This window comes from Canis aureus, chromosome 1, assembly GCF_053574225.1.
Source record: "Canis aureus isolate CA01 chromosome 1, VMU_Caureus_v.1.0, whole genome shotgun sequence".
In the NCBI taxonomy this organism is placed as follows: Eukaryota; Metazoa; Chordata; class Mammalia; order Carnivora; family Canidae; genus Canis; species Canis aureus.
This window is the reverse complement of record NC_135611.1, coordinates 106,919,422-106,930,956: the sequence shown is the minus strand read 5'-3', so window position 1 is coordinate 106,930,956 and position 11,535 is coordinate 106,919,422. Positions and strand designations below refer to the sequence as shown.

Here is an 11,535-nt window from a genome sequence, read left to right as displayed (position 1 = left end):
GCGGAGACAACGCCAGGAGGGGGCGTGGCTTGGGAGGAGTCGGACCCCGCAGGACGGGGCGGGGTTTGGCGAGAATTATGGAAAATAGGGAGAGGCCACATCCCAAGTTGGAAGGACAGGGCGTGATCTCGTCGCAGTTGAGCGGGGGGGCGTGGCCTGAGGCCCCGTCGGGGCGTGGTCTCGCCCTACGGGCGCGGGAGGGGCGTGGCCCCGCTCGGCGCGCAGCGTCTCTGAGTCTGCGCGGGTAGAGTCAGGGGTCACGGCGGCGTAGACTGTGGCGGGAAAGGCTGTTTGAAGCGGGTCAGTAAGGGGAGAAGGGGGATTGCAGGGTTTCGGCCCGGCGGGGAAGGAGGTTGGAGGAGCCGGGCATGTAGGCCTGAGGAAGGGTTGCGAGGGGCGCGGAAGCGGGAGGGATCCCTTTGGCTTGAGGACGCGCTGTACAGGGGCAAGGGCCGGTGGTCGTGGGAACGCGCGGGAAGATGACCGGGCCTTGGGGGCCCCTCGGAGTGCGGGGGTGAGCTTGTGCTTGGCGCCTGGCCCCCGGGGCGAGCTGGGGGATGGACCCCTGGAGGGTCTTTGGGGCGACGGGATCTCGGACGCGTTGGAGGACTGAATTGGTGCACGTGGGAGCATGGTGTCACGCTTTATTCACTAAATATTGAGTACCCTGTGCCAGGCACTGTTCTGGAAGCAGAGACTACAGCCCGAATAAGTTAGGGGAGTCCTTGCCTGGGGAGAAGATAGACAGGAGACTAGTGATAAGTATTAATGTTAAAGCAATGCTCTTGGGGTCTGATACATTGTCCAAAGTGAAATAAAACAGGGTAGCCAACCTCTTTAGCTGGAGTGATAAAAAATCGCCTTTCTGGGGATGTGACATTTGACAGAGAAGTCAGCCATGTAAAGAAAAGAAAGGTCTGGGGATCCCTGGGTGGCACAGCGGTTTGGCGCCTGCCTTTGGCCCAGGGCTCGATCCTGGAGACCCGGGATGGAATCCCACATCCGGCTCCCGGTGCATGGAGCCTGCTTCTCCCTCTGCCTGTGTCTCTGCCTCTCTCTCTCTCTCTCTGTGACTATCATAAATAAATAAAAATTTTAAAAAATGTTTAAAAAAAAAGAAAAGAAAGGTCTGGACAGAGGGACCATCAAGTGCAAAGGCCCTGAGGCAAATTTAGTGTGTTTGTAGCTGGACCCAAGAGAACAAGTGAGGCTAGAGACATGTTGGGGAATCAGATCCTTGTAGACGTTGGTGTGGGGTTTGGCTTTTATTCTAGGTTCCACCGGGAAGCCATGGGGAGTTTTGAGCATCAGAGCAACAGGACCTGCCCTGCCTTTTGAAAAACTCACAGGCTGCTGAGCGAAGATGGAATTGTAATGGGTACAAGAGTGGAAGGAGGAAGGCCAGTTGAAAGGCAAGAGAGGATTGTCGGTGCCTCAGACTGCTGTGCTGTCAGTGTCAGATTGTCTTTGGGGTTTGAGCCGGCAGAACATGGGGGTGTAAGGAAGAAGAGCTCAGATGACTGGGTTATGTGGTTTGAGCAACAGGCTGAATGGAGAAGGCTGAGGCGGAGCAGGTTTGGGGTGCCACTCTGAGGTGGCCGTGAGTGGGCAGGGTGATATCAGTTTCTCAGCTTCATAGCCCCACCTGTGCCAGGAACCTGTGGATATCCATATCCATCCCTCTCCTTCCTTGCTGCTCATCACCACTCAGGCCTCCTGTCACTTAGAGAGGTTCCTTCCCCACTGATGGCCTCTTGGCCACGCTATTCCCTTCTCTTGCAATGCTTTTTCTCCTCTTCAGCCCTTCTTGCAGTCAGCTGCTTTTATGGCAGATCCTTTGCTGGGCATTGGGGAGCCAAAGAGAATTCAGTTTGGTGGGGAGGAGCACAGATCTCAATCCAGAGTGCTCAGAACCAATGCGAGGCAGCACTAGTCTTTGGGAGGCGAGAGAAGTGGCGGAGGCTGAGGGGAGACTTGTAGGGTTGGTGTTATTCAACAGGAGTCTAAACCGACAGAATTTGAAGTGGCCTGTGTTCCAGGCACTGTGCTGAGTGATGATGCTGGGACCCCGACTTGACTGACACCCTGACCCCTGTGTTTTAAGGAGCTCATGTTCTGAAGCAGTTCCGGCTTCAGAATATGAACATGGGTATTGAATGTGGGTGCACATGTGCAGTAACAGAAGCAGTACTAGCTGCAGTGAGTGCCCCAAGGGGCCACCGAGTATCCTGGAAGAGTTAAACTGGAGCTGAGGCTCTGGAAGAAGAGGAGTTTAAGTGACTGAGAAAAGGGGCGAGCTCATCCAGCAAACAACTTCCCCACTGCCAGGCCTTGTGCTGGGCATCGCCAAGGACTCAGAGAAGCGACAGACCCTACCCTGTCCTGAGGGGGGTTCCTGTCTGGTGAGATGTCAGACACAGGCCCAGATGGTCCCTGACGTGCAAACAAGGGTAGCGGAGTCAGGAAGGCCCCCAAGGAGGGACAAGGCCAAAGCATGAAAAGTGTAGCTTTCTGGGGGATGAGGGGGAGAGGGGTGCATAGTTACTTTTGTAAACTGATCATTCTGTCACTAGATGTGTGTGAGCCAGGACACGGGGATGAGCAAGCAGAGGTGTCCACCTCCAGTCTGTGTCTACTGCTGGGCAGAGAGCAGTTCACCCCTGCATCTCGCCTGGCACCCCTGGCCGCCGGCAGTCTGCAGTACTGGTTAACAGTGGGGCTCTGGATTGAGCCTGCCTATCTTTGAACCCTCCGAGCTAGCTGTGCCACCTTGGGCAGGTCGCTTCATCTCTCTGGACCTTGGTTCTGGTCACTGTATTGGAAGGTAACAGCACCTATCTCTGAAGTTTTTTTGAAGATTTTGTGAGTTCCTTCATTCTTCATTTGGTAGATGTTTATTCAGCACATCCTCTGTCCTAGGCCCTCTTCAGGGCGCATGAGACATAGCAGGAAACAGGACAAAACCTCTCTCATAGTTTTCATTCGCATTGTGGGGATGGACAGTGAACAAGATAAATAAGCAGTGGTTCTCAGAATTGAGTGGCCTTGGAATAGCTCCAGGGCTCGTTACCATAGATTCTGGACCCCCCAGCCCCCGAGAGTTTGATTCCGTTGGGCCTGACCAATTAGCATCCAGCACATTCCCACGTGAAGCTCAAGCTGCAGGTCCAGGACTATGCTTTGAGAACTCTAAGAACTGATACAGTGCATCACGCAGCGATAAGTACCATCTGGAAAATGTAAAACAGGAAAAGGGGTTGGAGGGTATCAGTGTGGGGCAGTGGAGATTGTTCTTTTAAACAGGCCTTACTGGGGTACCTGACTGGCTTAGTCGGTGGAGCATGCAGCTCTTGATCTCGGGGTTGTGAGTACAAGCCCCATGTTGGAGGTAGATTACTTAAAAATAAAAATCTTTTAAAAAAAAAAAAAAAAAAAAAAAAACAGGCCTCACTGAGAAGGTGACATTTGAGCAAAAACCTGAAGGAGAGGTGGGAGGAAGCCATGGGAACATCTGGGGAAGAGTATTTGGCAGGGCAGAGGGAACAGTCTGTCAAAGGTCCTGAGGTAGGACCAAGCCTGGAGTGCTTAAGGAACAGAGAAGAAACAAGTGGCTGGAACCAAATGAACAAGGGGGAGAGGGCAGAGATAAGTGTCTAAAAGGGAAGGTCTTGTGGGCCACCCTGAGGACTTAGCTTTAGTTCTGCATAAGATGGAACCTAGGGGAGCTTCTGAGCAGAGCAGGGATGGGATGATCTGACACATTTGTACAGGATCCGTCCGGTTGCTGTGTGAAGAATACACTGATAGGGGGCAGGGTGGAATGAGGGACACCCTAATGGAAGGCTCTTCATTTATTGAACAGATAGTTATTCAGCACCTACTGTGTGCCAGGCTCTGTTGTAGACTCTGGAACGCCTCCCTGACAACACACACCAAATCCCTGCCTACGCTGGACTCATGCTGGGCTCAGGTTCCAGCAGGGGGAGACAAACAGCAACCACAACAGAAAGCTGCAAACAATCCTAGAAAGTCAGAGGACCCTGGGCTGGGAGCCCAGCAGGGACTGGAAAGTGGTGAGACTCAGGTCTCATAGAACCTATGAGATTTGCAGGGGAAACAAACATGTGGTCTGAGGGAGGGGAAGAGAGAAGCTGGGGTGACTCTCAGGTTGTTGGCCTGGTGGGAGCTGCCTTTTCCTGAACTGGGGGAGATGAGGGGTTCAGGGAGCAGGTTTGCAGGGAGATGAGGGGCCTGGCTATGGAGTGTGGGATGCCTAAGCAGACGTCCTCATAGTAAGCAGCTTGCCTCTGTTGGGCTGAGCCTTGGAGAGCGGTCTGGGCCAGAGATAGGCAAGCCGGATCAGATGAGTATAGAGGTGGCAGAGAAAGCCCTGGGTTGGGAGATGGGACGAGAACACTGATGAGGGGGTGTCACAGAAACTAATGTCTAAGTCAGGGGGCGCTCAGCGTTATCTGTTTGTAATGAAGGGTCTGAACCAGGAGAGATCACCCTGTTTTGTGCCTCGGCAGCTGAGAGGGGACACACAGGGGCCTCTTTCCTTCTCTCTCTCTCTCTCTCTTTTTTTTTTTTTTAAAGGTTTTATTTATTTATTTGTGAGAGACCAAGAGAGAGGCAGACACAGGCAGAGGGAGAAGCAGGCTTCATACAGGAGTTTGATGCGGGACTCAATCCCAGAACTCTGGGATCACGTTTTGAGCTGAAGGCAGATGCTCAATCGCTGAGCCACCCAGGGGTCCCGGCCTCTTTCCTTCTAATGCTCCCTTGTCCGACTGTGCTTAGGCGGTGCCTACAATGGGAAACTAGCACAGGAACCTCTATTTTGCTTGCAAAGCGACCTTCCCTCCCACCACACACTCCTGGCTACGGCCCACTGACCTGGTGCAGCCTGTCTGCCCAGGAGCCCTCCTGCCTCCCTTTGCCAGGCCAGGTGTGGCCACTCCTCTGGGCTCCTGGAAGGCAGAGATCCTCTGCTCCACCCAGGTCTCTCCCACTGCCCCCCCTCTCCCCTGGTCAAAACTCTATGTGTCTCTCTGGCCGCTTACAAGGCTGGAGCAAAGGCCTCCGGGCTTTTCCTTTCCTGTGAGTTAAGCCACGTATAAACAGTTTGCACTCAAAAGTCGCCAAAGGAGAGTATTCCAAGTCTTCCTCCCTATAGGAAACTCGAAACTTGCGTGTCCTCTGTCAGAGCAGCACCACTCGTCACAGGCAAGAGGTGCAAACAGCCTGATATCAGTTCACTGACAGACAGATGGATAAACACAGTGTTCTACAGCCACATGGCGAGGGAGTGTTCAGGCATGAAAAGGAAGGAAGCACTGACCCCTGCTGCATCATGGGTAGACCTTGAAAACGATCCCAAGTGAAACAAGCCAGACAACAAAGGACACATATTCTAAGGTTCCATTTATAGGAAATGCCCAGAATGGGCAAATCCACAGAGACAAAGTAGATTAGTGATGGCTTTGGGCTGGGAGAAGTTGGGGTGGGAATGGGCCGAGAGGCTGGGGTGAGAGTGATGGCCAAGGAGTGTGGGGTTTTGTTTTGGGGTGATGAAAAGGTTCTAAGATTGTGGTGATGGTCACACAGCTCTGAATTCACTAAAAATTATCAAACTGTACACTTGATCTCATGAGTCATATGGTGTATGAATTATATCAATAAAACTGTCCCATACTGTCCCGTTCCCCCACCCCCGGGAAGCCAGGGTTACCAGTTTATTACCTATCTCTCCAGAATTATGCATTGAAAACAAACATGTGGGATGCCTGGGTGGCTCAGCGGTTGGGCGTCTGCCTTTGGCTCGGGGCGTGACCCTGGAGTCCCAGGATCGAGTCCCACATCAGGCTCCTTGCATGGAGCCTGCTTCTCCTCTCTCTGCCTCTCTCTCTACTTCTCTCTGTATCTCTCATGAATAAGTAAATAAAATCTTAAAAAAAATAAAGAAAAGAAAACAAACATGCTTTGGGGCACCTGGGTGGCTCGTTTGGTTAAGTGTCCATCTCGTGATCTCAGCTCAGGTCTTAATTTCAGGGTCATGAGTTGAGGCCCCGCGTTGGGCTCCATGCTAGGCGTGGACCCTACTTAATAACATCAAAGCACAAACATGCTTTACATACTCTCCCATATACCTTGTAAAAATGTTATTTTTTATTTTATGTGTTTTCTTCCAACTTTTTAAGATTTTATTTATTTCAGAGAGAGCACAAAAGTATGAGCAGGGGGAGTGGCAGGGGGAGAAGCAGACTCCCGGTGGAGCAGGGATCCTGATGTGGACTCAATCCCAGGACCCTAGGACCACATCCTGAGCTGAAGGCAGATGCTTAACTGAGCCATCCAAGCGCCCTCAACTTTTTTGTTTTGTAAGTAATCTCTATACCCAACAACATGGGGCTCAAACTCACAACCCCAAGATCAAGAGCTACACACACCACTGACTGAGCCAGCCAGGTGCCTCTCCAACTTTTATTTTGAAAAATTTCAGGTTTGCAGAGAACTTGCAAGACAAATACAACAAACACCCACGTCCCCTTTGCCTGGATTCACCAGCTAACACGCTGTATCATTTGCTTTATCTAGACACACATAAATACTTTTTCTTTTTTGGCAGAACTATTTACAGGTTGTAGTCATCATGACACTTAACTCTCAGAACTCTAGCTGACCAATGACATCCTACATAACTGGCATAATTATCACAATCAGGCCATTTACCCTGAGGCAACACCATTATTTCATACATGATCTTTTTTAATTTATTTTTTTTTTAAGATTTTATTTATTTATTCGTGAGAGACACACAGAGAGAGGCAGAGACACAGGCAGAGGGAGAAGCAGGCTCCCTGCAGGGAGTCCGATACAGGACTTGATCTGGGATCCCGGGATCATGACCTGAGCCAAAGGCAGACAGACATTCAACCGCTGAGCCACCCAGGCGTCTCTCATACATGATCTTTATTCAATTTGTCCAGTTGTCCCGGTGACATCGTACATGGTGGCTTTTGATTTTTTTTTTTTTTTGGATTTTATTTATTTATTTATTTATTTATTTAAAGATTTTATTTAGTTATTCATGAGAGACACAGAGAAGGCAGAGATATAGGCAGAAGGAGAAACAGGCTCCTTGCAGGGAGCCCCATGGGGGACTCGATCCTGGAACCCCAGTATTATGCCCTGGGCTGAAGGCAGATGCTCAACTGCTGAGCCACCCAGGCATCCCTAAAGATTTTATTTACTTATTTATGAGAGACAGAGGCAGAGACATAGGCAGAGGGAGAAGAAAGATGCCTGTAGGGGGCCTGACATGGGACTCGATCCCAGGACCCCAGGACTATAACCTGAGCCGAAGGTAGATGCTCAACCACTGAGCCACCCAGGTGCCCCTGCTTTTGATTTTTTAATCCAAGGTCTGATCTGGGGTCCCACCTTATACTTAGTTGTCAAGATATGCAGTCTCTTCTTCAATTTATATGCATTCACTGAAGCATCTGCCTTCAGCTCATGTCATGATCCCAGGGTCCTGGGATGGAGCCTCAGGTCAGGTTCCCTGCTCAGTGGGGAGTCTGCTCCTTCCTCTCCCTCTGCCCTCCCCCTCAAATAAATAAATAAATTTTTTTTTTAAGGATTTTATTTATTTATTCATGAGAGAGAGAGGCAGAGACATAGTCAGAGGGAGAAGCAGGCTCCATAAAGGGAGCCTGATGTGGGACTCCATCCCGGGACCACAGGATCACGCCCTGAGCCGAAGGCAGACACCCAACCACTGAGCCACCCAGGTGTCCCAATAAATAAAATCTTAAAGAATAAATAAAAGTTTCCTGCCCCCTTGTCACCCACCCCCTTTATGACATTGACATATGACATTAAGATTCCAGACAGGTAGTTTTGCAGTCCAGTTCTTACTTTGGTTTGATTATTTCCTAATGCAAAGAATCAGGAGAAACTTTTTTTAGACTTTTTTTTATAATACAAAAAAGATAACTGTCTAAGTACACCATTCTGCATCTCGTGTTCTCTAACAATGGGTCTTTTGAGAGCCCTGCACATCAGTACGTAGAGAGCTTCCTCATTCCTTTATACAGCTGCATAATATTCCATGGACCAGAGTTGATGTAATTTATTTAAACAGTTCCCCCAGGGTGGATGAGGACATTTAGGTGGTTTCCAGTCTTTTGTGATGGCAAACAATGCTGCCGGAAACAACCTCATAAATGCAGATTTTTTTCTGTGATAGTATACCTCTATTATAAACCCCTAGATGCAGGATTGTGGCCTTCCAGCTCTCATGTTTTAATTGAGGTAGAATTTACAAACAGTGAAATGCACAGGTTCTCAAATGGGCAGCTGTAGGTAAGGCACCCTAGAGAATTCCTCATTCCCCTTCTCAATCCCTCCCTTCCCATAAGCAGCTGCTGGCCTGATTGCTAGCACCACAGATTAGCCTATTCAAAAACTTTGTATAAATGGCACCACACAGTATGTACTCTTACTGTAAATTGAGGTGAAATTAACCATTTTTAAAATTTATTTATTTATTTATTTATTTAAGATTTTATTTGAGAGGGAGAGGGAGAAGCAGACTCCCTGCTGAGCAGGGAGCCCAACATTGGGCTTGATCCCAGGACCCCGAGATCAGGACCTTAGCCCAAAGCAGACACTCCACCAACTGAACCCCCCAGGTGCCCCTGAGGTTAACCATTTTGTTTTGTTTTGTTTTGTTTTTTTAATTTTTTTAAAATTTATTTATGATAGTCACACAGAGAGAGAGAGGCAGAGACACAGGCAGAGGGAGAAGCAGGCTCCATGCACTGGGAGCCCAACGTGGGATTCGATCCCGGGTCTCCAGGATCGCGCCCTGGGCCAAAGGCAGGCGCTAAACCGTTGCGCCACCCAGGGATCCCTGAGGTTAACCATTTTGAAGTGTACAGTTCAGTGGCATTGAGTATGTTTATAGTGTGGCACATCCACCACCTCTGTCTACTTCCAGAACATTTTTATCCCCCCAAAAGGAAAACCTATACCCCTGACCAGTCACTTTCCCATCTCTCCAGTGCATACATGGGTGTCTGGCTGCTTCTGCATGGCATGTTTTTGAGATTTGTCCATCCTGTGTGTCTCTCGGTAGCTACCTGTGGTCTAATGTGGAGAAGTATTCCATTGTGTACCAAACCAGACATTTGCAACAACACATCCCCGGTCAGCCCTAGGCTCAGCTGGTGTAACCCTACGGCGTGGTGGCTCAGGCAAGACATAAGTATATTTCTCTGCGTAACTTCCCTAAAGTAGAAACTCTGCCCTCAGGAGGTTGTCAAGGGACCTGGGTCCCTTCTGTCTTGTAGCCCTGCATTCCCTGTAATGTTGTCCGTGTCCCTGTGGTCAAGTTTGGTTCATCACCACTATATCCATGCCCCAGCCATCGAGAAGAGGGAAGAGGCTATAGAGGCAAGCTTCCTTTGAAGGCTCTCCCAGAAGTTGCACACCTCGCATTCTTTTTACAAGAGAACTCAGTAACGTGATCGTCCCTAGCAGTGCACCCTGGGAAATGTAGTCTTGGGCTGGGCTTCCTATGTCGGCTCCGAGGCAAGGGGTCGGTCCCTAAAAGGAAGAAGGGGAGACTGGATCTAGGGTGGTGTAAGGGGAGTTATGGGATCAGAAGTTCACTGGAACCCAGGGCAGCTGACCTGTCCCCTCCCTGCCCTCCCCAGCTGGGTCTGGGGTCTGCCCTAGGTTCCTGTAATCTCTCTGTAGGCCTGGATGCTGGGAGTCATGTACTTTTAAAAAACTTCTTTCTCTTTTTTAAAATAATTTTAAACTTGGAATGCCTGGGTGGCTCAGCGGTTGACCATCTGCCTTTGGCTCAGGGCATAATCCCGGATTCTAGGATCAAGTCCCACATCAGGCTCCCTCTGCATATGTTTGGCCTCTCTGTCTCTCATGAATAAATAAAATCTCTAAAAAAGTAATAATAATAATTTTAAACTTATACGAAGATCCAAAGAGTAAGAATAATGCAAAGAACACTTGTATACCCTTTACCTAGCTTCACATGTTTTAACATTTCCCCTCTTTGTTTTATGATTTGCATGTACACAAGCTTCATTTTCCCCCTCTCTGCACATATGCGCCCTAAAAACTTTTTTTTTTTTTTTCAGAATAGCTTTCATACATCATGGCTATTTACCCTCAAATAACTGAGTGTGTATTTTCTTAGAATATTCTCTTATTTATTCATGGTGAAGTTACTAATCTCAACGGGCTTCACTTGAATATAGTCTTTTGTCAAACCTACTAGAAGATATATACTTTCTTTTTTTTTTTTAATGGTGAAAAAATTTATGTTGAGATTTATAGCCGGCTGGACTCCGTTTAGATGATCCCAATTTTGTTGGCAACATCCAAAGCATCATAGTCAGGAGCCAGTCGAACATATGCTTTCTTCTCTCCATCAGGCCTGATCAAGGTGTTGACCTTGGCCACATCAATGTCATAGAGCTTCTTCACAGCCTGTTTGATCTGGTGCTTATTGGCCTTGACATCCACAATGAACACAAGTGTGATGTTGTCTTCTATTTTCTTCATGGCTGACTCAGTAGTTAAGGGGAACTTGATGATGGCATAGTGATCAAGCTTGTTTCTCCTGGGGGCGCTCTTTCGAGGATATTTGGGCTGCCTTTGGAGACGCAGGGTCTTGGGTCGTCAGAATGTAGGTGATGTGTGGATCTTCTTTTTTTTGTGACTGTGCACACCTTTCAGCACCGCTTTCTTAGCTTTCAAAGCCTTTGCTTTGGCTTCGGCTTTGGGAGGCCTTCGGCACCATCTTCGTGAAAGGGCGGATATATACTTTCATATCAATATATCTTATCAAAACCTACCGTAAAATAATTTCTTATGTGTTGCAATTAAGAAAACATAAACAGGGGCGCATGGCTGGCTTAGTCAGAAGAGTGTGCAACTCTTGATCTCAGGGTCGTGAGTTCAAGCCCCACGTTGGGGCATAGAGCTTACTTAAATAAATAAACTTTTTTTTTTTACTTTCTTTTTTTTTTAAGATTTTGTTTATTTATTCATGAGAGACACAGAGAGGCAGAGACATAGGCAGAGGGAGAAGCAGGCTCCCTGTAGGGAGCCTGATGGGGGACTCCATCCCAGGACTCCAGGATCACACCCTGAGCCAAAAGCAGATGCTCAACCACTGAGCCACCCAGGTGCCCCATAAATAAACTGTTAAAAAACCAATTTTATGAAAGAAAAGAACAAAAAAAATGTATACATTTGCTTTTTTTTTTGTTGTGCTTGCTATATTGGATCCTGGTTTGGAGGGAAATACTATAAGGGAGATTTGGGGGGACAGAGTAATCAGGAAATGGACACTTTATGTTATTATTGAGTTGTTAAAAGTCCTGGATTTGATCATCATCCCATGCTTGCTTAAGAGAATGACCTTGGCCCCGGTGGGGCTGGGGGGGGCGCCTGGGTGGCTCAGTTGGTTAAGCATCTGCCTTTGGCTCAGGTTGTGTT

General features: G+C 48.5%; 1 protein-coding gene across 2 annotated transcripts in view; it reads left to right on the top strand.

Moving 5' to 3' along the window:
* Positions 1-216: 216 nt before the first annotated feature.
* POLD1 (DNA polymerase delta 1, catalytic subunit) overlaps positions 217-11,535 on the top strand; it is a 28,786-nt gene continuing 17,467 nt past the window's right edge. The window contains exons 1-2 of one of the 2 annotated variants that reach the window (XR_013349991.1): positions 217-300; positions 1,275-1,412. Coding sequence is in view for 1 of the 2 variants with exons in the window: in XM_077844354.1 (XP_077700480.1) it covers positions 1,375-1,412 (38 nt within the window). In the remaining variant the exon portion in view is untranslated. The remainder of the gene's footprint in view (positions 301-1,274; positions 1,413-11,535) is intronic. The other variant, XM_077844354.1, reaches the window with a different exon arrangement.